Source organism: Neoarius graeffei, chromosome 19 (assembly GCF_027579695.1).
Source record: "Neoarius graeffei isolate fNeoGra1 chromosome 19, fNeoGra1.pri, whole genome shotgun sequence".
NCBI lineage: Eukaryota > Metazoa > Chordata > Actinopteri > Siluriformes > Ariidae > Neoarius > Neoarius graeffei.
This window is the reverse complement of record NC_083587.1, coordinates 27,553,806-27,581,076: the sequence shown is the minus strand read 5'-3', so window position 1 is coordinate 27,581,076 and position 27,271 is coordinate 27,553,806. Positions and strand designations below refer to the sequence as shown.

Below are 27,271 nucleotides of genomic sequence, written 5' to 3'. Positions count from 1 at the left end.
GGTTGATGCGCACTCAAAGTGGCCTGAGGTTTTCTGCACAAAGACTGCAACCTCTGCAAAGACAGTTGAACTCTTACAGGGTTTGTTTGCACATACAGGTCTTCCACTTCAGATTGTGAGTGATAACGGAACACCTTTCACTTCTGAAGAATTCCAGCGTTTTGTTAGGAAGAACGGCATACAACACACCACCATTGTGCCTTACCACCCAGCTTCAAACGGCCAAGCTGAACGGTTCATCCAAACCTTCAAACAGTCTATGAAAGCAATGGACAAAGACTGTGGATCATTACAGCAAAAGATTGCAAACTTTCTGCTGGCCTATCGCAACAGTACGCATGCTATAACAGGACAGACTCCCGCCATGCTCTTCCTTGGACGTCCACTGAGGTCACGACTGGACTTACTGAAATCCAATTTACAGCAACATGTGCAGAGGAAACAGTCTGACGCTGTTCTCCATTCAAAAAGGCGTTCTCTGCGCACCTTTCATGTTGGACAACAGGTGATAGCCAGAGATTACCGCAGCCAAGGACAAAAATGGCAGACTGGCACCATCGTTTCACAGACTGGGCCTTTAACATACAAAGTTGCCATAGGACAGGACCTAGTGTGGTGTACACACGTGGATCAACTGCTGGATGCATCTGGATCAGCAAACGTGGATGCCAACGCTACACCACCTTCCCCTGGTGGCTTTGAGTTCTGTGATGAAGCACAAGACACCGTCAGCCCTGAAGATGGTGCAGGTGGCTCTGTACCAGTCCCACCTGCTGCTCAAAGTCCTATTATCACCTCTTCACCTGTGAAGCGTTATCCAGAAAGGATTCGTAGGCCTCCAGAAAGATTCAAAGACTGAGAAAATAGATTAAGATAAGAAGATTAGAACTTAGATTAAGATGGGTTTGAATTTAGTTATAAGGAGTTAATTATTGGCTAAACCTCTTTAGTTTAATGGGGATGTCAATGCTGGAAGGGAGGAGTGTTATGTATGGGTTTAATGGGACCTATATTATTTCATATTATTGCGCATTGATAGTGATTGTGTAATTGGTAATGAGCGCATGCGCACTGAAGTGTAACTGTTCAGAAGAAAAATTAGTTCTACATAAAGAGGGCTACGAGCTCATGAAACGGATCCAACTGTGTCTGTGCATCATTGTGCACCTAAGGTTGAACGTGTGTGTGTAATAGTGACATACACAACAATACTGTATCTACATGACTGAATAAGTATGTACCTTGTATATGAAGCTCTGATCGTGAAAGTGTACTGTGTGCATATCGTCTCCATTCCCCAGTGCCATTAAATACCACTCGGTCCGATCTCCCTGCTGCATCTTCAAACCATGCAGGTTAGCGTACAGCTTTCCATTAATCCCTGATCAGCACATGGAGAAAACCACAGGACAGATCTTACTTTATATGAGGGCTGTCAAATGATTAAAATTTTTAATCACGATTACTCTCATAAAATTATGTAGTTAATCACGATTAATTGCAAAAAAAATCTTTAAACATCTGTTTAAATTGTACTCAAATACATTTCTACATCAGAGCAAACATTTGAATATATGCTCTGATGCTCCATGTCAATTATAAGGCTCATCTTCTCTATGACAGACAATATATAGGCCTAATTCGCAAATATTTGGCATTCGGGTTTTGATATTAGATCTAGGCATGCAGCATATTCTTTCCAATGTAGCCTATCAGACATCTGTTGGGCATAGGCTATATGCAAAATACGATTTGGAGAAATAACAGACTATATTTTTTTTCTCAACTGTAATAGCTGCAAGCTACACTTCGAAGAGCAAAGAGGAAGTAGTTTGACTCCTGCAAGTTCATTCAAGTGAAGCAGTAGGCTATTTGGAAATTGCTAGGCTACCTACAATCTACAGGTGGAGATAAGGGAATGTGCGCATTCCCGATCGTAGTCCATCAGATATCAACACATTTCACCCGGTAAAGTGAAAGTAAACGGAACTCGCACCGCATTGCATATGCAGACTACAATTTAACTGACCATGTTGCGGGTTTATTTGACAAGTTGTAGAGCTACGTTTTACCACAAAGTTAATGTTATAACTAGCTTTATTTTGCATGCTAGTCACCCGCGAAAATCTGCATTGTTCCTTACCAAGATGAGCCCAATTCACTGTTGTTTAAATACCCTGCGATAACGCCGTCATTTTTTAAAATCGCGATCAAATTAAATTGCATTAACGCACTAATAACGCATTAACTTCGACAGCCCTACTTTATATATCATCACTGTGATGCTATGTTCATGGTCGACTCAAAAGCTACTTTTTCTTTACGATTGCTTGAATGTTTACCATTTTGCTATTAATGTTCCACAGATACATGCTGGTGGAACCACACTGATAAAGCACTGATAACATGTCCTTAAATATCCATTGAAAAATACATTCAATTACATATACTTTCTTTGACCAATAACAAAAGCAAAATATAAAGTGCAGTTGTGTTCAGTGTCAATGAGTGAAGTTTACGTGTTTGTAAAGTAGTTATGCTCTGTTGGATGGCTGTGTTGAAATTAAAACTTACCTTCCAACAAAGCCTGAAGATTATCAGAAATAAGGAGAGCAAGCATCCCTCTCTACCTAAAATTCCTAGCTCCTAATACATTATGCAAAACTTTAACTTTAGTATTAATGTGTTTATAACTGTTTATACTTACCATACATCATGTTATTCTCCATAAAGTCTTCGTCATCCATGTCGAAAGTTTCAGGGTCTTTTTTCAGGTACGTTCGTATATTATCCTGCAGATACCATGATTCATTCTCATCAAACACCATGAAGAGCAAAGCAAATTCTTTATCCACATCAATTCGCTGTCTGCTTTTATTCAGAGTCTCCTTACGACACACCACCAATGGCCCGACCAAGCCACTCGCCAAATCCTGCCACCAGAAAAAAACACACACACACACACACACACACACACACACACACACACACACACACACACACACACACAATATAGCTTAATAGATTAGACATGTACAAAGGATAGAAGTGTAAGTGATGTCATGTGAAAAGTAGAATGAGAAAACAATATTTAAATGAGATTTTTTCGAGTGTGCTAAAGATTCTTTATAGCCATGAAGATTGCTGATCTCAGAAAGATCCCCTGAGAACAGTTGAATGCAGTAGACATTGTGAGTTACAGTATATGGTCAGAAGTATGTAGACACCCGACCGTTACATCTATGTACTTGCTGAACATCCCACTCCAAAAGCATGGACATTTATAATATAAATGTAGCCCATCCTTTGCTGCTCTAACAGCCTCCATTCTTCCGCAAAGGCTTTCCACTACATTTTGGAAGTCGCTGTAGGGATTTGTGCTCATTCAGCCACATGAGTATTAGTGAGCTTGGGCAGTGATTTATTAGATGGCATTCCAGTTCATCATGAAAAATGTTCAGTAGGATTGAGGTCAGGGCTGTGTGTAGGTGACTCAAGTCCCTCCACTCCAACCTTGGACCTTGCTTTATGCATATGGGTACTGTCATGCTTGAACAGGAAAGGGCCTTCCCCAAACTGTTGCCACAAAGTTGGAAGCAAACAATTGTCTAGGATGTCTTAGTTTTGTAAGTGTTCTGCTCACTGGCGCTAAGGGGCCTAGTCTAATGCCACACTCACAACCCGCTGTAAGTGTTTTGGACACGCACGGGTCGCGGTGAACCTGGGGGAAAGTTTGGGGGAGGAGTACGGGCAAAGTACTTGTCAAGTACAGGTTGCATGCCTGAGTTCCTCGAGGCGTGGGAAAAATTGCGCCATTAGCCCATGGAAAGCGTATGTCTGACACACGTGATCAGTGCGTGTTCAGTGAGTGTGGCGTGTGTGTGACCTTGCATTTTATCAGTTTCCTGCGCTAGGAGTACGGGCCGCACTTGTGAATCATGTGTGATGCACGTGATTAGCATGTGACAATCACTCATGACTTGCGTGTGACTCAAGCCAGGAGCGGGTATAAAACCAGCGTGTTTGCAGCATTCTGCATCTGTCTTTCGGCTGAAGAACAATATCGCTTCATGCTCCTCCTCAGCTTCTATCATCTACCTATAAGGGTCCAACTCCCTCAGTCATTGTGGCGGTATGGAGACAGCCATCTTCCCTTCTACAATGCTACATGTTACATGATCGGTTCCTTGGCTCCTCCCCAATATATATACCCAGAGTTTTGCCCCTTGTGTCGCGTGCGGGTTGCGTGTGCTGCGTGCACACCACACATAGGGGTAGAAAGTGAGATGTACTTCTGTCTTGGGGGCCACACAAATAGCAAGTGTGGAGTACTTGTGTAGTACTTCTGAGGCATGTCACTCGTACAATGACTGTGCGTCACTCGTACGTCTTACTGTCATCGCAAAGCCCCTGCTAGCTGTGCTGCTGACTTGGTTCAGGTGTACAAAAGGAGTACGGGTCCCATATGTGGTGTATGCATTCTTGATTTTTTGCAAGACCCGTAGAATTTGCATGTGCAGGACCAAAAGTCTAAACGGCCAGTCTGTGACCTTCTATGGCGCTGAACACATACAAGCATTGCGCAAGTCTCAAGCACAGTTTTGCCAATTTTTTTTTTTTTACCACAGACTGCCCGTAGTAGCACATACGGCGGGTTGTGAGTTAGCCTTAAGCCATGAACAACAGCCACAGACCATTATTCAGTCATCATTTACAGACCACTGAACAGTTCTTGGCATGGCAGTTTGGAACCTGATACCAAGAAGGATTTTTTTTCCTTATGCTCTGTGAGCTATGTCATCTACCACTTTGTGCCTGAGCTGCTGAATAACAGCACTTACTGTTGACCAGGGCAAATTTAGCAGAGCAAAAACACTGACTGCTTGGTATCATATTAGAGTGTCATGTTGAAAGTCACTGAGCTCTTTAATACAACCCATTCTACTGCCGATGTGTGTCTATGAAGAGTGAATGGCTGTATACTTGGTTCTATGCGGCTGTTGTTAAAGGTTGTGGCGCAAGTCTCCATATACTTTTGTAGTTGAAAATCCATCCATCCATTATCTGTAGCCGCTTTATCCTGTTCTACAGGATCGCAGGCAAGCTGGAGCCTATCCCAGCTGACTACGGGCGAAAGGTGGGGTACATCCTGGACAAGTCGCCAGGTCATCGCAGGGCTGACACACAGACACAGACAACCATTCACACTCACATTCACACCTACGGTCAATTTAGAGTCGCCAGTTAACCTAACCTGCATGTCTTTGGACTGTGGGGGAAACCGGAGCACCCGGAGGAAACCCACGCAGACACGGGGAGAACATGCAAACTCCGCACAGAAAGGCCCTCGCCGGCCACGGGGCTCGAACCCGGACCTTCTTGCTGTGAGGCGACAGCACTAACCACTACACCACCATGCCGCCGTAGTTGAAAATATAAATATTAAATGTGTATCCATGAGCTACAGAAAAGTTACATAACAAAATGTATGGGACAGACTTGTTTTTAGAACATCAAAAAACTACAGGCAGTCTTAGTAAAGCATTTCAAAATGAAACGTTTCAGAAAGAATTTCTGATCTTCACCATTTATGGAAAAATAAAACCTTGTACTGTCATAATAACAAGAAAGCTTTATCAAATACTTACTGAATTACTGGGATAAAGTTGGTTTTATGGTCAATATCATTCACACAGACAGTATGTGTAATTATGTGCCACACTGATTAAGTGTGGAGAGATGCACTTAAAACGTTTGAATAAAATAGGGACCAACACATACATAATTCTAAGACCCCGTCCACACGTAGCCGGGTATCTGCTAAATCGAAGACATTTTTCTACGTTTTGGCCTGTCATCCACATGAAAACACATCAAAAACGAATATTTTAAAAAACTCTGGGCAAAGTGAAGATTTTTGAAAACTCCGTGTATGCCTTTTCATGTAGACAGAGATAACCGGAGTTTTGCGTTTTAGAACGTCACAATCTGCGCCAAAAAAAATTACAACAAATCTGCCCTGACGTCAAACGTGCGACCTTTGTTTACTGCAGAAGCCAGATTAAGCATGGACAAAGAGTAATGGATCGGAGTAGTGCCTTGAAAGCGTTAATTATTGTGCAGTAGTGATGTGTCGGTCGCGAACGATCCAGTTCAAAGAGTCGGCTCTTTGAAGTGAACGACGGGAGCCGGCTCTTTGGTGGGAGCCGAGTTGGGGAGCCGAATTAGTTTTTTGTCCTTAGGTGCCTCAGAGAGAGAGAGACAGAGAGAGAGACAGAGAGAGAGTTCAGCTCAGCTGAAGGATGATTGTCTATTTGACAACCATGATCATTGTTTTGTTGCCGTGAATTCCTAAAGCTCATAATATAAATTGTCGCTCATAAATTGACAGGTTCGGTCGGCAACCGCCTTGGCATGGCCAGATTAATCTGCGGTATACAACGAGACAGCAGTCATTATAACAAGAGCATATTTGCTGTTCCAGCGGCTTCTCATTACTGGTGGAGCAGAGTGTGGCACTTTTTTCTCTTTTTACATGCGCTCAAGGTGCCACATATTTTGTTGCACATTGTTCTGTGTTTGTTAAAATAATTTCCAACTTTGCTTCATAGTTTCTTAGGCCTGATTTATACTTCATAATTTATTTTGTGGCATTTTGTTCAAGGTCGAGTGTGAAATAAAGCCATAAAGGATAAACAGTTGATGTCTTCTGTGTATTTTATATTGGTAATATAACACAGTTTTGCATTGTTTGTGAGAAAATAATTTATTAATTGGTAAGTAAGTTTTATTTCTATAGCTAGAACATTGTTACACTGCTATACTTTACAAAGCTTTACAATGGCTACAAAAACTAAAAAAATAAAATGGAAAACATCCTATTGATAAAATTATAAATAATAATGTAATTAATTAACTAGTTAATTGCAGCAATTAAATCAAAAATAAAATCTCAGGAGCCGTTTGGGAGCCGAAAGAGCCGGCTCCTTATAGTAAGAAGAGCCAAAAGAGCCGGCTCCCGAAAAAGAGCCGAAATTCCCATCACTATTGTGCAGGTGCTATTCTGATGTGATTAGGGGGTAGGATTTGGGGAAATAATGCCATCTACAGGTTTGGAATGCTTATGAATGTGATTGAAAACGCAGATGTTCGGTTTAGTGTGGAAGGGATTTTTTTCGAAGACGAGGTGGTGTGGATTAAACATTTTTATAAACGGAGGGGGGGAAAATGTTCGGTTTTAAAAATACCCGGCTACGTGTGTACATGGCCTAAATCTGAGCGTACAAATCTGCTGTGAATATTACATATAAAACCTCTCACCCTAGTCATAATTTGGAGAACACTTTCTATAATTTGAGGTACTAAGTCATGGGGAAGGTTAGAGAAGCAGCTTTGGGGCCAAAAGGCCACTGGTTTCTATTCCCTAGACCAGCAGGAATGGCTGAAGTGCCCTTGAGCAAGGCACCTAACCTCCAGCTGCTCCCCAGGCTGCTCTGGGTATGTTGTACATCACTCTGGATAAGAGCGTCTGCTAAATGCCTGTAATTAATGTAATTCTTAGTAAATGGTTTGAGATACGTGTGTGTGTGTGTGTGTGTGTGTGTGTGTATCTCATATATATGTGCAGATCTTTTTAGAAAATTAGCTTTCATGGGTAATTTATTTATTTACTTACTTTTTAAACTCACGCAAACCTTTAACAATGTTGAAAGCAAGTCTTTTACCTTCAGAGAGTTCACTGATGAGTAATAGGCATAGTTTATGCAGTTTGACTCAGTGGGTCCAGGACCTGAACTGATAGTCCAGTTATACCTTGTTGTGTGACCTAAAACACACCCACACAAATAGAAGTACTGTTTATTCTTTATCAGATATAAAACCCCTACATACAAGCACAGGAATCAGAGAATGTTATTAGAGTGGTAGTTGTCGGTTTGGCTGTAGTGTACCTGGAGAAACAGGTTGAGCCTTGCTGGTCTTCACTCCATGAGCGTGAACTGAATAGGGTATAGAGGCTTTATTCTTAAACACAACCTGAACCTTCTCACCAACTTGCACCCTGAGAATGGGACCTGCACACAGAAAAAAAAGTTATGATTTTATTTCTTCTTGTACACTGCCCAGCCAAAAAAAAAAAGCTGCACACACTAATATTTTGTTGGACCACCTTTAGCTTTGATTATGGCGTGCAATTACTGTGGCATTGTTTCAGCAACATCACAATATTTATTTCCATCCAGACTTGCATTAATTTTTCACCAAGATTTTGTCTTGATGGCTAGAGAATCAAACCACGAAAGTTTTCTCCAGCACATCCCAAAAATTTTCAGTGGGGTTAAGGTCAGGACTCTGTGGTGACCAATTTCTGTGTGAAAATGATTCCTCATGTTCCCTGAACCACTCTTTCACAATTTGAGCCCTAATTTTATGCCTGTCAGGGAAGGGAAAAAGCCATTGATGTGATAACCTGGTCATTCAGTCCATTCAGGTCATCAGCTGGCTTCATTTTATTGCCCCATAACGTTGCTGAGCCTCGACATGACCAACTGAAGCAACCCCAGATAATAACACCGCCTCCAGAGGCTTGTACAGTGGTCAGTATGCATGATGGATGCATCGCTTCATGCGCTTCCCTTCTTACCCTCACATGTGCCCATCACTCAGGAATTGGCTAAATCTGGACTTATCAGACCACATGACCTTTCCCCATTGCTCCAGAGTCCAACTTTTTTGCTCCCTAGCAAATTGAATCCTTTTCTTCTGATTAGCCTCAATAACAAGTGGTTTTCTTATGGCCACACAGCTGTTTAGTCCCAATCCTCTGAGTTCTCATTGTATTGTGCATGTGGAAATGCTCTTACGTTCACTGTTAAACATAGTCATGAGCTCTACTGTCAATTTGGTATGATTTGACTTCAATCATTCAAGTGATCTCTGATCATGGTCAGTCAAGATTTTTTCCGACCATGCTTCTTCTGCGAAGTTGACAGTTCAGCACTATCCTTCCAGGTTTTAATAATGCGATGGACAGTTCTTAACCCAGTTCCAGTAATTTCAGCACCTTAGTTGTTTTCTTTGCTTGATGCAGGCCAATAATTTGACCCTTCTGAAACACAGTAACATCTTTTCCGTAACCACAGGATACACCTTCCTACATGGTTGTTTAGGAAATGAGAAGCTACTCACTGCATCAGTTAGGGTTAAAAGAATTGTTGCCAGCTGAAACACAAATGCCTGCAGTAATTATCCAGTCAAAGGCTCTTGTATTTTATATTTAAACCAAAATGATGACTTTTTTTGGCCAGGCAGTGTATGGTTTTACAGTCAGCTAGGCATTGTCTAGTAGTTCCATGTCAAGGAGGTTAATTATAGCTCAGAGCAAAACTCCTCAAAATTTTTGCAGCCCAGAAATCCTTTAACAGGACAAACCCCCCACCCCCGAACATGTTTATATGGCAAACATAATCCAGCTATTCAGAAATTAGGCTCAAAAATTAAAAATTATTGAAATGTATACAATATTATTTTGTTTATTTTCTGGAGCCATACAGCTTTTTATTCCTCAACTTTCAACTCATAGAACACATTTTAATAAAATGATCATTAGATTCAGATTAATATTATTTACAGACCTATTCTGTTTTTTTTTTTAGGTGACTGAATTTTGGGTTAAACCCATTCAACTCAAGTGACCAAACATAGCAACTCAATAATAAATACAGTATAACAACATTCATAAAGGTGAACTGTGAATTCCAGTGTAATAAAATAAACCAGAGAGAAAACTGACTGACTGGCTCTGCCTCACAGACCCTACTTTGTGAAACATGGGATTGAAATATGTGTTTTACCCAGAATGCCTAAATGCTCTTCCTCAGGACCCCTTGCATCCTGTTTTGTGAAGGTTTCATCCTTGTATTTGCGGTACACCACCTTTTTGTATGCAGGCCCAATCTGGTTCTCTGATTTACTGAGGAAAACACTCCCAATGCTGAGAGACAAAAAAGGAAAAAAAAGAGAAGAATGTCAAACTTTCAAGTAACCATAAACTTACCATTAAATCTTTCAGAAGATCTGCTTTTAAGGGCATATATTATTAATAAAAACTCTTTTTCAGATTTGGCTCCCCTGTCTCACAAGAGGGGCTCATTAGAATTACGCTGCCCCTTTATCTGAGCATCTCCACTCATGGCTTGAGAACTGCTTGAGAATGAATATTCATGAAGAAAGAGACACCTGGTTGGCTGGTGGAAGAGGGGGGAGTGGTGCACAGTGGCTCATTGTCATTTAAAGGAACTCAAATCAATGGTTTGGAACAGGGCAGTTTAGACAGGGTAAGAAGGCAGCTGTGGTGTTTTTATCCTTGTGGTATTTTGACCAAAGCACATAAATATTGCATTAAGACCTCAGGGAACTGTGTTAACTTGTGTAAAAGGGATGTGATGTGTCATGTTTAATGCACAGCACAGTAAAGGTGCAAAACTATCAGGAGTTAGGATAGCACACAACAGGTATTTGTTAATGTGAAACAGCTGGAATGTCAATTTGAAACAACACATTAAACCAAAATATTATTCAACATTGGCGGCACGGTGGTGTAGTGGTTAGCGCTGTCGCCTCACAGCAAGAAGGTCCTGGGTTCGAGCCCCGGGGCTGGCGAGGGCCTTTCTGTGTGGAGTTTGCATGTTCTCCCTGTGTCCGCGTGGGTTTCCTCCGGGTACTCCGGTTTCCCCCACAGTCCAAAGACATGCAGGTTAGGTTAACTGGTGACTCTAAATTGACCGTAGGTGTGAATGGTTGTCTGTATCTATGTGTCAGCCCTGTGATGACCTGGCGACTTGTCCAGGGTGTACCCTGCCTTTCGCCCATAGTCAGTTGGGATAGGCTCCAGCTTGCCTGCGACCCTGTAGAAGGATAAAGTGGCTAGAGATAATGGAGATGAGATTATTCAACATTATTTTTTAAATATGGCCTACAAGTTTTGGATGACTTTCAGAACAAAAATCTCTGTATTTCCTGTCTGGAAGTGTGTCAACACTAGTGACCAGCATTCACCTTTCGTTGAGAGTAGTGTTAAGTTTCTCCAACTCCCATGTCCGATTTGGGGCATAATTCCACTCCAGTTCTTCAGCAGCCAAGAAGAAAGTCACATCAGGCTGAAAGGCCGTAACCTCCGAACCGGGGTTCTGACTCGGTGTGCAACGTTTGACAGTGTACAGCTGCCACATACCACCACGGTAGTAATCAGTATTGAGACAGCTCAGCTCAAAAAGACCTGAAGCAAAGAGCAAAATTCATGCCTTTAACAGTGGAAGACTCAGATATTAAACTAGAAGGGCACTCTGAGAGCAGAGACCTTCTTCAAGGACAACAGTCAACTCTTCTATGATGTGCAAATCTGCAACCACAACAACTGTTAAGTATGTCTGAATATAGTTCCAAAACTATTAGAATTATAGGCCTACATGTGTATCCCAGAGGACTGATGGTAACCATGAATGTGGACTGTAATATGGAACCATCATATTTCTACACTGGTTATGTTTTGTCAATATTGAACTTTACTGCTATCTACTGGATTTTAAGATGTATGGCATTGTTCAGCGCAGACTCCTGTCAAGGGCAAATGCCATATCTCACAATGTTAGTGAAAGTGAGACTAAATTAATGGGATCTGCACCAAAAACATTTTTTTCTTGGCCCATGCTAAACCCTTCCACCCTTCATGGAAATTGGATCAGTTGGTTTCGCGAAATCCTGCTTACAGTCAGACAAACAAACAGCAGTAAAAACATAACCTACTTGCTGAAGGTAAAACAAAAAGTATATATCACAAATAAATGTTCTCTTTTTATGGCTGTCTCAGGAAGATGCTCTGCTATAAAATGACCTTTACAGGTAATTGGGTAATATTGTAACAAGATTCAAATCCAAATGACATCGCCAAGTCAAAATGCACCTGTTTAACCTTACCTATGTATGCATATTTAGTATTTTCATAAAACCCCTTCTTTATTCCTTTTGACCAATTTAAGTAAATTAGCTGTATTATAGCTCTGATAGCCATATTGTCAGCACAGAGCAAAAACAGTTTTTTCTACTGCCAAAAGATGTCATGGGTTTTGGGGGAAAAAAATGGTAAAAATGCATATAGTTAAAAACTAAAAATCAACTCTCCAAGAAGAAAATTACGGAGCCGGTTATAACTCGTGCGCGCGCATTAATATCTCGTGCACACGCCTTATAAGTCGTTCCCACGCTTTGTTATTTTTTTATTCACCATGTCCCCTCTACGGCTCCGTAGAAAATAAATTACCTACATTGCAAATGCAAAAAGAACTTCAATTAAGCAACAAGACACTTCACTACAAAAACATAAAAACAATAATAAAAAACATTTGTCATGCTGTAAAATTTGACATAAAACATTCCATTGTTCTTAGTTTCATTCCATGCATTAGATTGTTTGGCCAATGAATCTATAATTGTACGCTCGTATTCTGTTACCGTCATTGTCAGGTATCATGGAGACGGTGACACTGGAGTGAGGGAAGAGATTGAGTGTGTCACGTGTTGTGTTATCCAGTTGAAACGTGTTGCCCTGGAAGTAAATGCCAAAGGGATCCACTGAGCCCAACGCCAGCAAGTGCCACACAACATGGTCCCCTTCACACAGATAAAGCTCAGGAAGGTTTCCATACATGAAGCCATTCACCGCTGAGAGGGAACACACACACACAGTGCTGTAAAATAGCTGTACGATATTACACCTACTAGGTGGAATTAATCAGGTGCAGTCGTAGTGTTAGGACTTACAGTGCATTTTATTGCTTTCCTGAAATACTAAGCTGTCTGGATCTGACCCATCACCAAATTCATCAACATTCTTCTTCAGATACCAGCTTTTATTCTCATCCACCACAGTAAAGAGAAGGAAAAACTCTTTCTGCACCTCCGACCCTATATGCTACACACACACACACACACACACACACACACACACACACACACAAAATCAGACACTTGTCATAAACAGATTGATAAAAATAATCTATCAGAAAAAAGTGATTCTGCTTTTCTCCTGCTAGGATTCATGTGTGTACCAAGTCAAACTGGAAAACTATTATCAGTATAGTGTATAAGCTAGCTAGCCGTTTTGAAATTCAAACAAATCCAGTCCATCTCTATATTGTTCCTCAAACATAAAGCCGTCTCTTTAGCATTCATCCCAAAAACGTCCTGAAGAACCCAGATGCACTTCCTAGGTTAAAACTCACTGACCACAGCAATCCACCATGTCTGATTCAACTAAACTGAATGTTCTTTCTTACAACCCTGAATTTCATCAGTACATCATCAGGAGAGATGGTATTTAATTGCAAACGCAGGGCCATGTTCATAAAGACGAGAGTATGTCAGTCCTGCACGCCTTGGCGCGTGCAACTGAAGGTGTGCCTCAGGCTGCGTGCGCGCCGAGTGGGCTACAGTGCGCGCACCGTGAACAAGGTGCACCTGTTTTCAATCAGTGAACTATGTTGGGCTATTTAAAGACTGCGCCGAGGGTAATGCTATGCGAAGTACTAGGCCGCATCTATTGTGCATACCGAGCCTTATTTCCCATTCCTGTTGATTTCCTGGTTTATCGACTCCTGTTCTTGTTCCTAGTTCTTGTCCTCATTTTGCCTCCGATATCCTGTCCATGCCTCGATCGACCTCTTGCCTGTTATCCTGCTTATGACCTTGCCTGCTGACTCAGACTGTCTGCCGTTGTATGTTTCATGCACTTTATGTTTAAATCGCACTGTATGATATCGAACACTTCTGCACTTACATCCGCCTCTCTCGTGCACTCTGACAGAATACTTCGCCATACCATGGATGTAGCAGATGCTTTTCAATATGTGATTCCACTCTGCTTCCGGGTTTCCCTGTCCCTGCCGCTAACCGCATATTTCCGCCGACGTACAGATGCTCACCTTCCTCCGCCCTACAAAGGAGATTATCACCCAGCTGGATTCTGCATCCAGTGTGAGGTTCTTTACGAAGACTTCCTAAAGCCCAAGCCACCCGAACCCATCTGGGTTAGCCTCATCATCACGTTCACTGCTGGATGAGCATGCAGATAGGTGGACTATCTAATTTGGGTGGAACACCCGTGCCTTGGTCACTTTCAGACTTTCTTTGCCATGCTTGAGTTCATATATGATTCACTAGTTAAGGAGGAACCCCTTGAAAATCTTTGGGGAGGGGCAATCAGGCCAGTGGTTGATGCAGCGGAGGAGGCCGTTGCTCTCGCGCACTTCCTAAGCACAACCACCCCTGAGGCTGACTCAGCTGAGGAGACCGTTGCCCCAGAGCTCCCCCCAGTGACTGGTATAGAGACAGCAGAGGAGGCTGTCTCATTTGAGCTAGTTCCTCAGCCAGAGCCTGCAGCGTTCCTGTTCCCATGCCAGCACCTGTTCCTGTTTCAGTGCCAGCACCTGCTCCCGAGCCAGAGGTGGAGCCAGAGGCGGAGCCAGCGCCTGCTCCCGAGCCAGAACCAGAGTCAGCACTAGCGCCTGCTCCCAAGCCAGAGGTGGAGCCAGAGTCAGCGCCTGCACCTGCTCCCGAGCCAGAGGCGGAGCCAGCTTCTACTCCCATGCCAGAGCCAAAGCCTGTGCCGCAGCCAGCATCAGAGCCCACTCCAGAGCCTGTGCCGCAGCCAGCATCAGAGCCCACTCCAGAGCCCACACCGCAGCCAGCGTCAGAGCCCGCTCCAGAGCCTGCACTGCAGCCAGCATCGGAGCCCACTCCAGAGCCCGTGCCACAGCCAGCATCGGAGCCCATGCTGCAGCCAGCATTGGAGCCTTTGCCGCAGCCAGCACCAGATCCAGTGCCTGCTCCTGATCCAGTGCCTGCTCCAGAGCCCTCTACGGAGCCAGTTCCTGCTGTAGAGCCCTCTATGGAATCTGAACCCAGTCCAGAGCCCTCTACGAAGCCTGAGCCCAGCCAAGAGCCCAAGCCGTCTCCAGAGCCCAAGCCAGAGCCCAAGCCAGAGCCTGAACCGTCTCCAGAGCCCCAGTCCTCATTGTCCACAGAGCCCAAGTCCAGCCCAGAGTTCACATCATCTTCAGAGCCTGAGTCCAGTCCAGAGTCAAGTCCTGAGGTCAAGCCTACTCCCAGCTAAGAACCCAAGTCATGTCCAGAGCCTGAACCCGAACCCCCACCGGGGCCAAGCATTATGGATTTTTGCTCCTGGAGGGAGCTCTTTGGGAGGGGGTTCTGTCAGTCCTGCGCGCCTTGACACGTGCACCTGAATGCGCACCTTGGGCTGCGTGCGCGCCAAGTGGGCTACAGCACGCGTGCCATGAACAAGGCACACCTGTTTTCAATCAGTGAACTATGTTGGGCTATTTAAGGACTGCGCCGAGGGTAATACTATGCGAAGTACTACGCCGCATCTAGTGTGCATACTGAGCCTTATTTCCCGTTCCTGTATATTTCCTGGTTTCTCGACCCCTGTTCTCGTTCCTAGTTCTTGTCCTCATTTTGCCTCCGATATCCTGTCCGCGCCTCGATAGACCTCTTGCCTGTTATCCAGTTTATGACCCTGCCTGCTGATTCGGACTGTTTGCCATTGTGTGCGTTTCATGCACTTTATGTTTAAATCGAACTGTATGATATTGAACACTTCTGCACTTACATGTGCCTCTCTCGCGCACTCTGACAGAGTAAAATCATCCTAAATGTTGCTGTCTGATGATTTATGTTCCTGTGTACAGTTTAGAAAATTATAAATGCACATAGAAGAAAATGTGATCTTTCTTTTATAGATGGTAAATATCTCCAAGTACACAACGTGCAAATCTTTACCGTAAGGATATTTTCACCTCCATAAGAAAACTAATTGAAGATTAGTCTTTCGTCTCCGTCAGGACAGGAGCCATGTGACCAGAAACTCTTGCAATTTTAACACAGTGTCTGTTGCCTGTTAAAGTGTTTCTCATTAAAATCAATGCCACAAATAATATTCACAAATATGATGAATGCAGCCTATTCAGTCAGAGGAGAATTGCCCTTTCTTTCTTTTTTCTTATTGAAAGAATGACACAGTACAGAATACATATTACATTTTCCTCCATTTTGTTTTTATACCTTGCCCCTAAACAAAACTCCCCTCTCCCACCCTCTCTAAACATACCATGGCAGCTAATATGCAACAGTTAATGAATACAAGCATGTACATTTCACAGCCAAGACAAGACAAGAGACCACACATATCTACAACATATTGAATGATCCAAAGTAAACTCATATTACAATGTGTCAGCCACCCTGTGAGGTAAATATGTCCTGAAGGGGAGCAAGTTGCCAAATACTGTACAGTCACATGCCCTCAACTAGTAGGCAATTCCTTAAGATTATCAAAATATGACAGGAAGCCCCTGTTTTGAGTAGAACTTTTTAATAGACCCCGCCAGTTAAAAACATTACATCTTCCAGCCAGGCAACAGCACATGGGGGTGGGGGGTGGTGGCAAATTTCCATATCAGCAAGATTCACCTACAGGCCAAAAATGATATAAAAGCAACTGACTGGTTTGCATTTAAACCCAAAGCACTGTCTGCCACACCAAATACATCTATTCTTGGGTTTCAGTCACATGATTTTTCTTAGCGATTTCACTTCCGGTAAAACTGCTGGTGGTCAAGCAAACCAAAATGGCTGCTGTAGTGCAAACAACTAGCAATAACTTATCAGAGTATGCTCGTAATCTAGAAGTCACTGCTCACTTTAGATATATTCAGAAGATTGCTATGTGCAATGGAATCGACCCCTATAGTCTGGGAAAGAAGGATTTGTCATACGATCTCGAAAACTACCCTTCAGTCGAGTTCCCTGACATCTCGAACTATCTGGTATTGCAGACATCCTTCTACACCGCAAAAAAGATGAAAGCGTGGAAGAGTATGGAGGCTTACCATTTTTTTTGTATGTGGTTGGGTAAAGGACCTCGGTATCAATGAATCCGGCCGAATGAATACTGTATTGTTTTTACCTGTGTAAGTATATCTTTTTAAGCTTTTCATTCGCGTCTTTACAATTGAGCGCTGAAAGTTGAAGTGTAAACAAACAACAGTTCGCTTGATTCTCACTTGTGTTGGCTCTTAACTCTCAAGTAAATCATTCACAAAGATCATCAGAAACCCCTTTAAAGACCTGGATCTTAGTTAAACAAGACAGAGAAAAGATCATGGCACACTGTAACTGTATGGCTGGGTAAGAATTTTGTCACGACCTTCATGCATATGGACTTTATAATTCGTGGTTGTTTTGATCGCATGCACTTGCTGAAAGACTCGTTGAAAAGACCACTAGGACACCCTGTTAAAGAAAGTGAGACGCGTTGTTTTCAGGATGGCAGCCATCGAGTAAGGGTTGTAAACAAAGAAACAGCTGAGGACTTTAGTGCTTTGTGACTAAAAAAAAACTACTGTAAAATAATGACACATAGCAATATAAGGACTGAGAAAACACTAACGACATAGGTTTGTATATCCCTCTCAGCTTTCCCGAAGTGATCACTGCAAACTCGAGCATGCTTTGATTTGGCTCCACTGGATTTCAGTGAGAGGTTCTAAAGCCACCTTTCTTGACGTCTTTTGTGAAATCCTGTGTTTGTTCACCCTTTTTTATTAGTTCATGGGGAACCCTGAAGAAACTTTTATCAGTTTCTTAGTTTGATCAATTCAAACAACCTAAAACAATGCAAGCGTAAGGCACTTTTCATGCAAGCAATGCACCTTCTTCATACAAGCACTTTGTCAAGTGAGCTTTGGTAGACCACCAGCTAAAGTTTTGAATAACTAATGAGGCAGCTGTAACGTTATGTGAAACCCAAGAATAAGTAGGCAAGGCCTGGAAAGTTGCCATTTCTGTGTTGTGACTCTCTCTCTGTGTCAGAGTGCAGGCACTTAATGATAGTTGATACTTGGCATTGAAGGTGTGTGATAGAGAGGCTTAAGTAGTATGGCTGATGAGTTGTGAATTAACAACAGCTGCTTTCAATAAGCCAGTGACCGTGGGTGTTGTGCTCCTTGGGAGTTGTAGTTCTGAGTGGCCATGTTTGTAGTTTGGCTAGTGCTGTCATTCTCAGTGCCTTTACTGATAGAACCCCCCGAGGAGCTCCCTCTGGGAGCCAAATTCTTCCTGGGGCACCCTCTTCCCCTAGGTGCAGGTTTGTCAGGGTGTTGTGCATGAAACTCTTGCTTAAGCAGAGGGTCCAGAATGTCCTTGGCTCCCACCCAGCTTCGTTCCTCAGGTCCATAACCCTCCCAGTCTACCAGATATTCTACTTGACCTCTTCTGTGTCTGGAATCAAGTATTCTGTTTACCTGGTAGATGGGATCACCTTCTAAGTTTAGTGCTGGGTGTTCTTGGACTGGAGCGTTCTCTACAAGAGGGCCTGGAATAGCAGGTTTCAGACAAGAAATATGAAACATGGGGGATATCCGGCTGTGAGGGGGAAGTTCTACTCTGTACGAGCCATCGTTAATATGCCGAAGTACTTTAAATGGGCCAATGTAATGTGGCTGTAACTTCCAACAGGTATTGGGCTCCCTGAGGTTCCTTGTGGATACCCATACTCTGTCACCTGGAGATAAATCTGGATTGTTGCTTCAGTGTTTGTCTGCATATTCCTTGTATTTGGCATTACCGGTTTCTATTCGTTGGTGCACCGCCTTCCATATGGCTTGGCTATGAGAGAACCAGTCCTCCACTGCTTGTACTTGTGCTGGTGCATCGTCCCAGGGGAGCAGGGGTGGTTGGTAGCCAAGTATGCACTTAAAAGGTATTAGTTGCATTGTGGAGTGTTTGAGTGAGTTCTTTGCATACTCAGCCCACAGGAGGAATTGAGACCAGTCCCCCCTGTTTCCTCATACAGAAGATTCTCTAAAAGCATCCAATTTCCTGGTTGGCCCATTCCACTTGGCTGTTAGACTGGGGATGGTACCCAGACGTGAGGCTCACTGAAACTTCTAATTGTTCCATAAAACAGGTCCACAAGCATGAGATAAACTGGGGACCCCGGTTGCTGACTATGTCCTCAGAAATGCCATAGTACCTGAATACCTGTTGGAAGAGCAGTTCAGCTGTTTGGAGTGCCATGGGGATGCCAGGTAATGGGATGAGTTTCAGCACTTTGGAAAATCTGTCAATAGTCACCATGATGGTGGTGTTGCCCAGGGAGGGAGGTAGGTCTGTGATGAAATCGATGGCTAGATGGGACCAGGGTCTTTGAGGTATCGGGAGGGGACAAAGCTTGCCGGCAGGAGGGGTTCTTGGAACCTTTGCCTGGGCACACTCAGAGCAGGAGGTGATGAACTGGTCAATTTCTGTGAGCATGTTCTCTCACCAGTACTTGTTCCTGAGCATTTGATGATTTTCTTGTGTTTCTCGCCGAAGTGTTGAGACAAGAATCCTCCTACTCCTGTGTCAGAGGCATCAACTTCGACTGTGAATGGCTTGGTTGGATCAGGATGCCGTAGGACCAGGGCAGAGATGAAGGCATTCTTGAGTCAGTTGAAGGCCTCTTCTGCTGAAGGGTTCCATTGAAAACACTTGGGTCCCTTCTTGAGCAAGGCCATTAGGGGAGCAGCAATTGTGCTGAAGCCTCTACTAAAATGATGGTAGAAGTCAGCAAAGCCTAAGAAATGTTGAAGCTCTTTTATGGCTGTGGGTACTGGCCAGGATGTGACTGCAGATACCTTGGCGGAATCCATGCTGACTCATTCTGCACTGATGATGTAGCCCAAAAAGGAGATTTGATTCCGATGAAATTCACATTTCTCTGCTTTCACGTAGAGGTAATTGGCCAGTAGACATTGGAGGACAGCTCAAATTAGTTCCAGATGGCTTTTTTCATCAGGAGAGTAAATCAGGATATTGTCGATATACACGATCACAAACTTGCCTAGCATTTCCCTCAGCATATCATTGATCAAATACTGGAACATGCTAGGTGCTGAAGAAAGGCCATAGGGCATTACCCTGTACTCAAAATGCCTGGTGGTCATGCTGAAGACAGTCTTCCATTCATTGCCTTTCTTAATTCTGATTAGGTTGTAGGCACTACATAGGTCGAGCTTTGAGAAGATCTTGGCAGATCTAAGTTGTTCTAGAGCTGAGAGAACAAGAGAAAGAGGATAGGGATATTTGACAGAGATTTGGTTCAATCCTCTAAAGTCTATGCATGGCTGGAGACCACCACCTTGTTTTTCCACAAAGAAGAAGCCTGCTGATGCTGGTGACTTAGAAGGAGGTGATGTGCCTGGTAGAAGATCAATGGCACAATCATGAGGTCAGTGCGGTGGTAGCCTGCAGGCTTTCCCCTTGCTAAAGACTTCTTTCAAGTCCAGGTAACACTCAGGAACATTCTCCATGGAATCCGGTTGTGGACTCTCAACAGAGGTGGAGGAAAGACTGATTTGGGGATGTGAGAGACAGTTCTGAAAACAGGTGGATGACCACTGGAGAATTTCCTTGTTCTGCTATGAGATAGGTGGGTCATGAAGCTGTAACCAGGGGTAACCAAGAATGATGTCGTGATTGACAGTGGTGGTCACACAGAGGGAGATGAGTTCAGAGTGGAGTGCTTCCACCTGAATGTGAACGGGAGCAGTGCGAGTGGTGACGAGACCATCACCTATTGGTCCTCCATCGATGGTCCTGATGCTGAGTGGACTCTGCAGAGGGGTTGTGTGCAGGTCAAACTTCTGGACAATTGTGCTGTTGATGAAGTTCCCCTCTGCCCCTGAGTCGGCAAAAGCAGATGGAACGTGTGTGGAGGATACCAATTTTAACAACACAGGTATGTGGCAGCGGGGGCATGGTCAAGCGTCGGTCTGTGAATCGAGGGTGGAGTCAGGGAAGGTAAGTGGCAGAATCACTGCACCTGGGAATTAACCTGTTTGTGTGTCTTCCCCAGTGACCGCGCCCTATAAGAGGAGAGGGAGAGCAGAGGAAGAGAGCTCTCCCCAACCTGGACACTTGTATGCGTGTGTGTGTGTGTGTGTGTGTGTGTGTGGGAGAGCGAAAGTATAAGACGCTAAAAAGCTCAATAAAAGTTTTTGTGAGAACTCAGTTCTGGCCTGCCGTGCTTCTGTGCTCCACCCACCTTAAACTATTTCTACAGTGGTGCCGAAACCCGGGACGGAGTACAGAAGAGAACAGCCTCATGGAGTCCTCCCCCTTCAAGGGTCATGCCCTTGCCATGGCTCAACAGAGCCAGCACCAGGCACTGTTCGCCCTCCAGAAGGAGCAGGAACAATGGTTAGAAGCCCTGGTGTTGGCGCAGCAGGAAGATTGCCAGGCGTTCCGGCACCTGCTCGCGTCAGCGGGGGCATGGACCAGGTCCTTGAAGGGGGAGGACTCCATGAGGCTGTTCTCTTCTGTACTCTGTCCTAGGTTTCAGCACCATTGTAGAAATAATTTAAGGTGGGTGGAGCACAGAAGCACGGCAGGCCAGAACTGAGTTCTCACAAAAACTTTTATTGTGCATTTCAGCGTCTTATACTTTCACTCACACACACACACACACAAACGCATGCATACAAGTGTCCAGGTTGGGGAGAACTCTCTTCCTCTGCTCTCCCTCTTCTCTTATAGGGCGTGGTCACTGGGGAAGACACACAAACACAGGTTAATTCCCATCATGTGATTCTGATTCTGATCAGGTGTAGTGATTCTGCCACTTACCTTCCCTGACTCTGCCCTCCATTCACAGACCGACGCTTAACCACACCCCCGCTGCCACAAGGTACTTTAAATGACTTTGCATTGAATCTTCTCACCGGACTCACCACGTGAGCTGGGCTTTCAAGTGGGCTGGTGTGAGACAGATGGATGGGACACTGGTTGATATGGTGCTCAGAACTCCCGCAGTAGAAGCAAAGACCCTCCTTCCTCCTTTCACTTTCAGCACATTTCAGGTGGGTCTGAGAAACCTCCATAGGTGTAGCCTCCTCAGAGGGCTGGATGGGTTTGGAGTTCTCCTTGAGCGAGGGTCGGTTGGTCAGTAAATGATCCAGTCATATTGCTAAGTCAATGAGGGAGTCCAGCGTTAGTTGCTCATCTCTACACACCAGTTCACTGAGAATTTCTGGACAAAGACCTTGGCGAAACACCGCTTTTAGTGCCAGATCATTCCATCCACTGGCTGCAGCTAGCATTCTGAAGTCTAGGGCGTATTCAGTGACTCCTTGGGATCCCTGTGAGATAGTGAGTAGACTTTCGACGACTTCAATTCCCTCGGGTTTGTGGTCAAACACTCTTTTAAACAACTTGAGGAAATGTTCCTAAGAAGTCGTGTGCTCACCACCATTTTTCTATCCAGCGCTCGCCCATTGTAATGCTTTGCCAGTGAGAAATGACAGAAATTTAGCGAGCTTGTGTTCATCAGAGAGATTAGGCATGGTAGAGAAGTACAGAGAGCACTGAAGTAAGAATCCCTTACAAGCGAGAGCATTCCTGGCATATTTCTCCGGAATGGGGAGCTGTAACATGGGATTAGAAGAAGCCTCAGGACACGTTAGGAGGGTCTGCGACATCATAGCTGCAAGCTGCGCCATCCAGGTGTTGAGGTCTGCAAGCATCTGTTGATGTTCTCCTAGAACAGGGGTGGGGAACCTTTTTCTTATCAAGGGCCATTTTGAGTTTTATAACATCCTGTGGGGGCCAAACTAAATTTTTTAACCCATCACCTCTGCTGAAAATTTTAAGATGCAGCCCATTTATTTTAGCTTTCTTTCATGCTATTCAAATAAAGCAACTTTCTTGGTGTAACTTTCTGTTTTATCCCTTTTTAATCTTCCCATTTTCTTTTTAAATTTTATCCACCTCTTATTGTTTTAATGCTCTGTTTTTAGTCTTGTGTTCTTATTGATTTTATATGTACTAATGTAAAGCACTTTGAGCATTTTATGTAATGAAGATGCTACAATATAATAATATTTTACCAATTTTTATTATTATATCTGGCTGACCTAATGTGAAGGCTAGAACTGCTTCTCTCTGGCGAGGCATCTGATGTCAGATGGTACAGTACAGATGACGATGCTACTCGCAACTGGTTTTCCAGGTTTGGGTCAGTCAGTCTTGAGAGGAACTGATTCTTTGCAAGGGTCAGTTTTGAGAAGAACTGCTCACAGAAGTAGGTTGTCCCAAACAGTGATGCAAACTTCAATGCATGTCTCCTCAGAGTGGGAAAATCCTCAGGACACACATAAAGTTTGTAGAACTCAAGCAGAGGAAGGTTGTTGTATCTAGCTTTGAGCTCATTGTTGCTTTGCAGCTCAATGATTTCGTGCTGTAGGTTGTCAGGCACGCCAGCTGGTTCCACACTGAATGGTGTTGCAAATATGTTCAGATTCTTCTCGTAACTTCTCATCAGCTGGAACCACTCTCCAAAGGCCTGGAGTAGTTTTGCACACTCCCCAGCATATTCAGATGTCACAGCAGGGTTTTGTTCTTGCAAAGTAGGAAAGTGCACAGTGTTTCCTCTTTCCAGCTGCACTTGCCACAGCTCCAGTTTAGCTTCAAATGATTTCACATTTGAAAACAATGAGCTGAAAAGCTGGTTGGGACCTTGGAGCTTAACATTCAGTTCTGAGAGGTACTTGGTAATGTCCACCATGAAGGCCAAATCACACAGCCACTTGCTATCACTGAGTTCGGTGACTAGTTTGCCCTTCATCTCCATGAACTGCTTTACTTCTTCCCTCAAATTGTAGAAGCATGCAAGCATATCTGCACTACTCAGCCACTGCACCTCACAATGGTAAACCAGGTCTCCATACTCTGACTCAAGCTCACTCAGTAGCTCTTTAAACTGGCGGCTGTTAAGTCCTCTGCTTTTAATGAAGTTGATGGTGGAAACAACAGTAGTCATCACATTATTGAGCTTCAGGGAATGTGCACATAGGCTCTCTTGGTGTATAATACAGTGGCACACAACCAACTCGTTTGGATCCAGACTGAGATGACTCATACTTCGTTTACACGTAGCCGGGTATTTATGAAAACGGGTATCTTCTCCTCCCCGTACTAGAAAATAATTCCGTTTACACAATGCTCAAAAACAGCCAGGGAAGGCTGTCAAAAACATGTCAAACAAATAGAAAGCCAACCAGAGATCTGAAAGCCAAGGAGGAGGGACCGTCAGATCACAATGCTAAAACTCCGTTTTCCCCATAACACGGAGAAAACTCTGTTTTCCACTATTTACATGCAGGCATGAAAACGGAGTTTTCACAAATCTCCACTTTGCCCGGAGTTTTCGAAAGCAGCCGTTTTCAGTGACTGAAACCACCGTTTACGTGTAAATGATGGGTGCAACCGCATAAATAAATATCCGTTTTTATAGATACCCGGCTACGTGTAAACGGGGTCTCATTTCTTTTTTAACCAACGCAGTCAATCCTTTCTGTGCGCCAACCATGGGTGGGGCTCCGTCTGTAGCCAATCCACTTAGCTTGTCAAACTGCAGGTCGAATTTGTTCATAGCCAAAACAACTCGCTCAAACAAATCCTCACCTTTGGTAGTGCCATGCATAGCTCGCAAAGACAGCATTTCCTCCCGTGTATCAAACTCAGCTGTAATCCCACACACAAAAACGGCGAGTTGGGTGGTATTTGTGATGTCTGTTGTCTCGTCGCAGGCTAATGAGAAAAACTGAAAATCCCTCACGGTATCCTTCAGTGCTTTCTCAGTGTCTTGTGTCATGTCAGTAATCCGATTGGAGATGGTTCTTCGAGACAAACTGACATTTGGAAAAGTTTCACTTTCTCTGGTGTGAGCAGTTCCGCGGCAGTGACAAGGCACTCCTTCACAAACTCCCCTTCTGAATGTGGTTTCAGTTTCTTAGCGATTAGCTCACTTACCACAAAACTAGCCTGTGTAACATTTTCTTGGTTACCTTGAGGTCTTGTGAATGTTGCTTGTTGGGCGCCCAAACTCCACCAAAGAGCATTAATTTTATCCACACACACTTGTCCTTTCAGCTCGTCCAGCTTGGCATGTTTGGTGTTGTAATGATGCTCCAGATTAGCCTTTTTCATCACTGCAAGGGTGTCCCCACAAACTAAGCAAACTGGCTTGCCTTTTACTTCTACGAAAAAATAATCGTTTGTCCATTTTTCCTGAAAAGCGCGACATTCCGCATCTACCTTGCTCTTCTTCATACTCGCCATGGTGCGTTTTGGTGAAATTGTTACACAGTCTGTTTATGCCCGCTAAATGACGTGACGTGACTGCACATGATTACGATCTGCTTGTGTGGGGTTCAGGACCCTGACCTTGGCCCGGAAAGACAACCACTCAGGCAACTTATTTATTTATTTATTTATGTGTGTGTGTGTGTGTGTGTGTGTGTGTGTGTGTGTGTGTGAGTAATTATGAAATCATCTTGCGGGCCGGATCAAACGTTCTCGCGGGCCGTATACGGCCCGGAGGCCGGACGTTCCCCACCCCTGTCCTAGAAGATGTCCATGAGCATTCAATGCAGTTTGCTTTGCCTCCTCTGCTGCACCCATGGTAGGCAAAGTGTCCTGTCAGAGTGCAGGCACTTACAGATGTATGTGCAGGGGAGACTGGGGAGAAAATTTCAAATAAAGTCAAATCGCAAAACTTGAAGCGTGGTCAAGAGACAGGCAAGGGTTGGTCGATCAACGAACAGGGTAATATAGAGAAGACAAGTAACATAAACAAAGAGAGATAGCAAGGGTCAGAAATACTAGAATCACTCAGAGATAGAAAGGTTTGGTATGGACTGGAAAACACAGAACAATACTTCGCATTGAAGGCTTAAGTAGTGTGGCTGATGAGTTGTGAATGAACGACAGCTGCTTTCAATAAGCCGGTGACAGGGGGCACTGTGCTCCTAGGGAGTTGTAATTCTAAGTGGCCATGTTTGTAGTTTGGCTAGCATGGTTGTTCTCAATGCCTTTACTGACACTCTGCTTATCAGGTGTCATCCACTCGTGATTTGTTGTTTACTGGTGTTCTATTAAAGCTACTTTTTGCCATTTTCAATGAAATAAAAAAGTTCTGAACAGATAAATGAGCTAACTTAAGACGTGTGTGGGGGAGAGTACCTGTTGACCACTCTCATCCAGAACTCCTTTCTTGCACACCTGTAAGGGTCCCACCAAACCAGAGTTGGTGTCACGAATGGGATTTGTAGCGGAGTAATACAAGTATGACAGGCAGGGTGGATCACTGGACGAGGGGCCTTCTGTCACCCGCCATCGATATGTAAACGTCTGACCTGGTGCCACACTGGCCCCTGCTTTCTGAGAACCTGAAGAGTGACATGTGAGTTTAGTGGCACGTGTGTGTGTGTGTGTGTGTGTGTGTGTGTGTGTGTGTGTGTGTGTGTGTGTGTGTGTATGTAATTTTATTTGGAGTGGAATAAACTAACTGAGTCTTCCAGAGATGTTTTGTTCATCATTACAAGTAGCAGAAATGATCAAATATAGTAGTGTATGTTAAGGTTCTTGACATAAATATTTAAATAAATATCTTATTTGCTCTTCCTAACAGCCAAAATCCTCTTTTATATCAAATGGAAGTTTTTTTAAATCCTCTCATTTGTAATATTTAGCCCTCTGTTGACCACCCCTCACTACTTCTGTTCTAATTCATGTCTAACTGCATGCCATACCCTGCTTTCTTCAAATCACATAAGGCTTTGTATGTCTTACCATCCTGATATATGACTCCTTCGTAAGCTTTGTCATACGACACACCGTGAGGTTGCATACTGAAATTATACTGTGCCTTATTTCGAAATGTCACCTCAATGACATCACCAGGTTCTCCCCTAATGACAGGACCTGTGAAAACACACACAATACAGCTACTGTGTGTTAAAGTACATAGTTCACTGCTGAAAAGTGAAAGCACAACCATCCTGTTACAGTTTAACAGAATAAATCCACTTAAACACCCTTCTTAAAGTTCTACTGAATCACACTGCCACAAAATCTGTTGTCTTGAAGAGGAAAAAAATAAATCATTTGTACAGTATGTAACAGGTACTTATAGGCAATCTACAAATGTATTTAGATCTGAATATTAATCTAATTAAATTATACTGGCACAGACAGAACAAAAATTAGCAATAGTCTTACAATAGTTTATGCATTTGTATTATAGACAATGACAAAGAAGCCCTATCATGTCATGACCTTAATCAAGAATTATAAGGTTTTAGATTTCTATCCATCCCCG

General features: G+C 43.7%; 1 protein-coding gene across 1 annotated transcript in view; it reads right to left on the bottom strand.

Moving 5' to 3' along the window:
- LOC132867166 (ferroxidase HEPHL1-like) overlaps positions 1–27,271 on the bottom strand; it is a 49,293-nt gene that overhangs the window by 10,316 nt on the left and 11,706 nt on the right. The window contains exons 8-17 of the mRNA XM_060899936.1: positions 26,743–26,874; positions 26,134–26,339; positions 12,817–12,967; positions 12,508–12,717; positions 11,056–11,275; positions 9,852–9,991; positions 7,950–8,072; positions 7,725–7,825; positions 2,708–2,933; positions 1,242–1,381 (exon numbers count right to left, since the gene is read on the bottom strand). Of these exons, the coding sequence (XP_060755919.1) occupies positions 1,242–1,381; positions 2,708–2,933; positions 7,725–7,825; positions 7,950–8,072; positions 9,852–9,991; positions 11,056–11,275; positions 12,508–12,717; positions 12,817–12,967; positions 26,134–26,339; positions 26,743–26,874 (1,649 nt within the window). The remainder of the gene's footprint in view (positions 1–1,241; positions 1,382–2,707; positions 2,934–7,724; positions 7,826–7,949; positions 8,073–9,851; positions 9,992–11,055; positions 11,276–12,507; positions 12,718–12,816; positions 12,968–26,133; positions 26,340–26,742; positions 26,875–27,271) is intronic.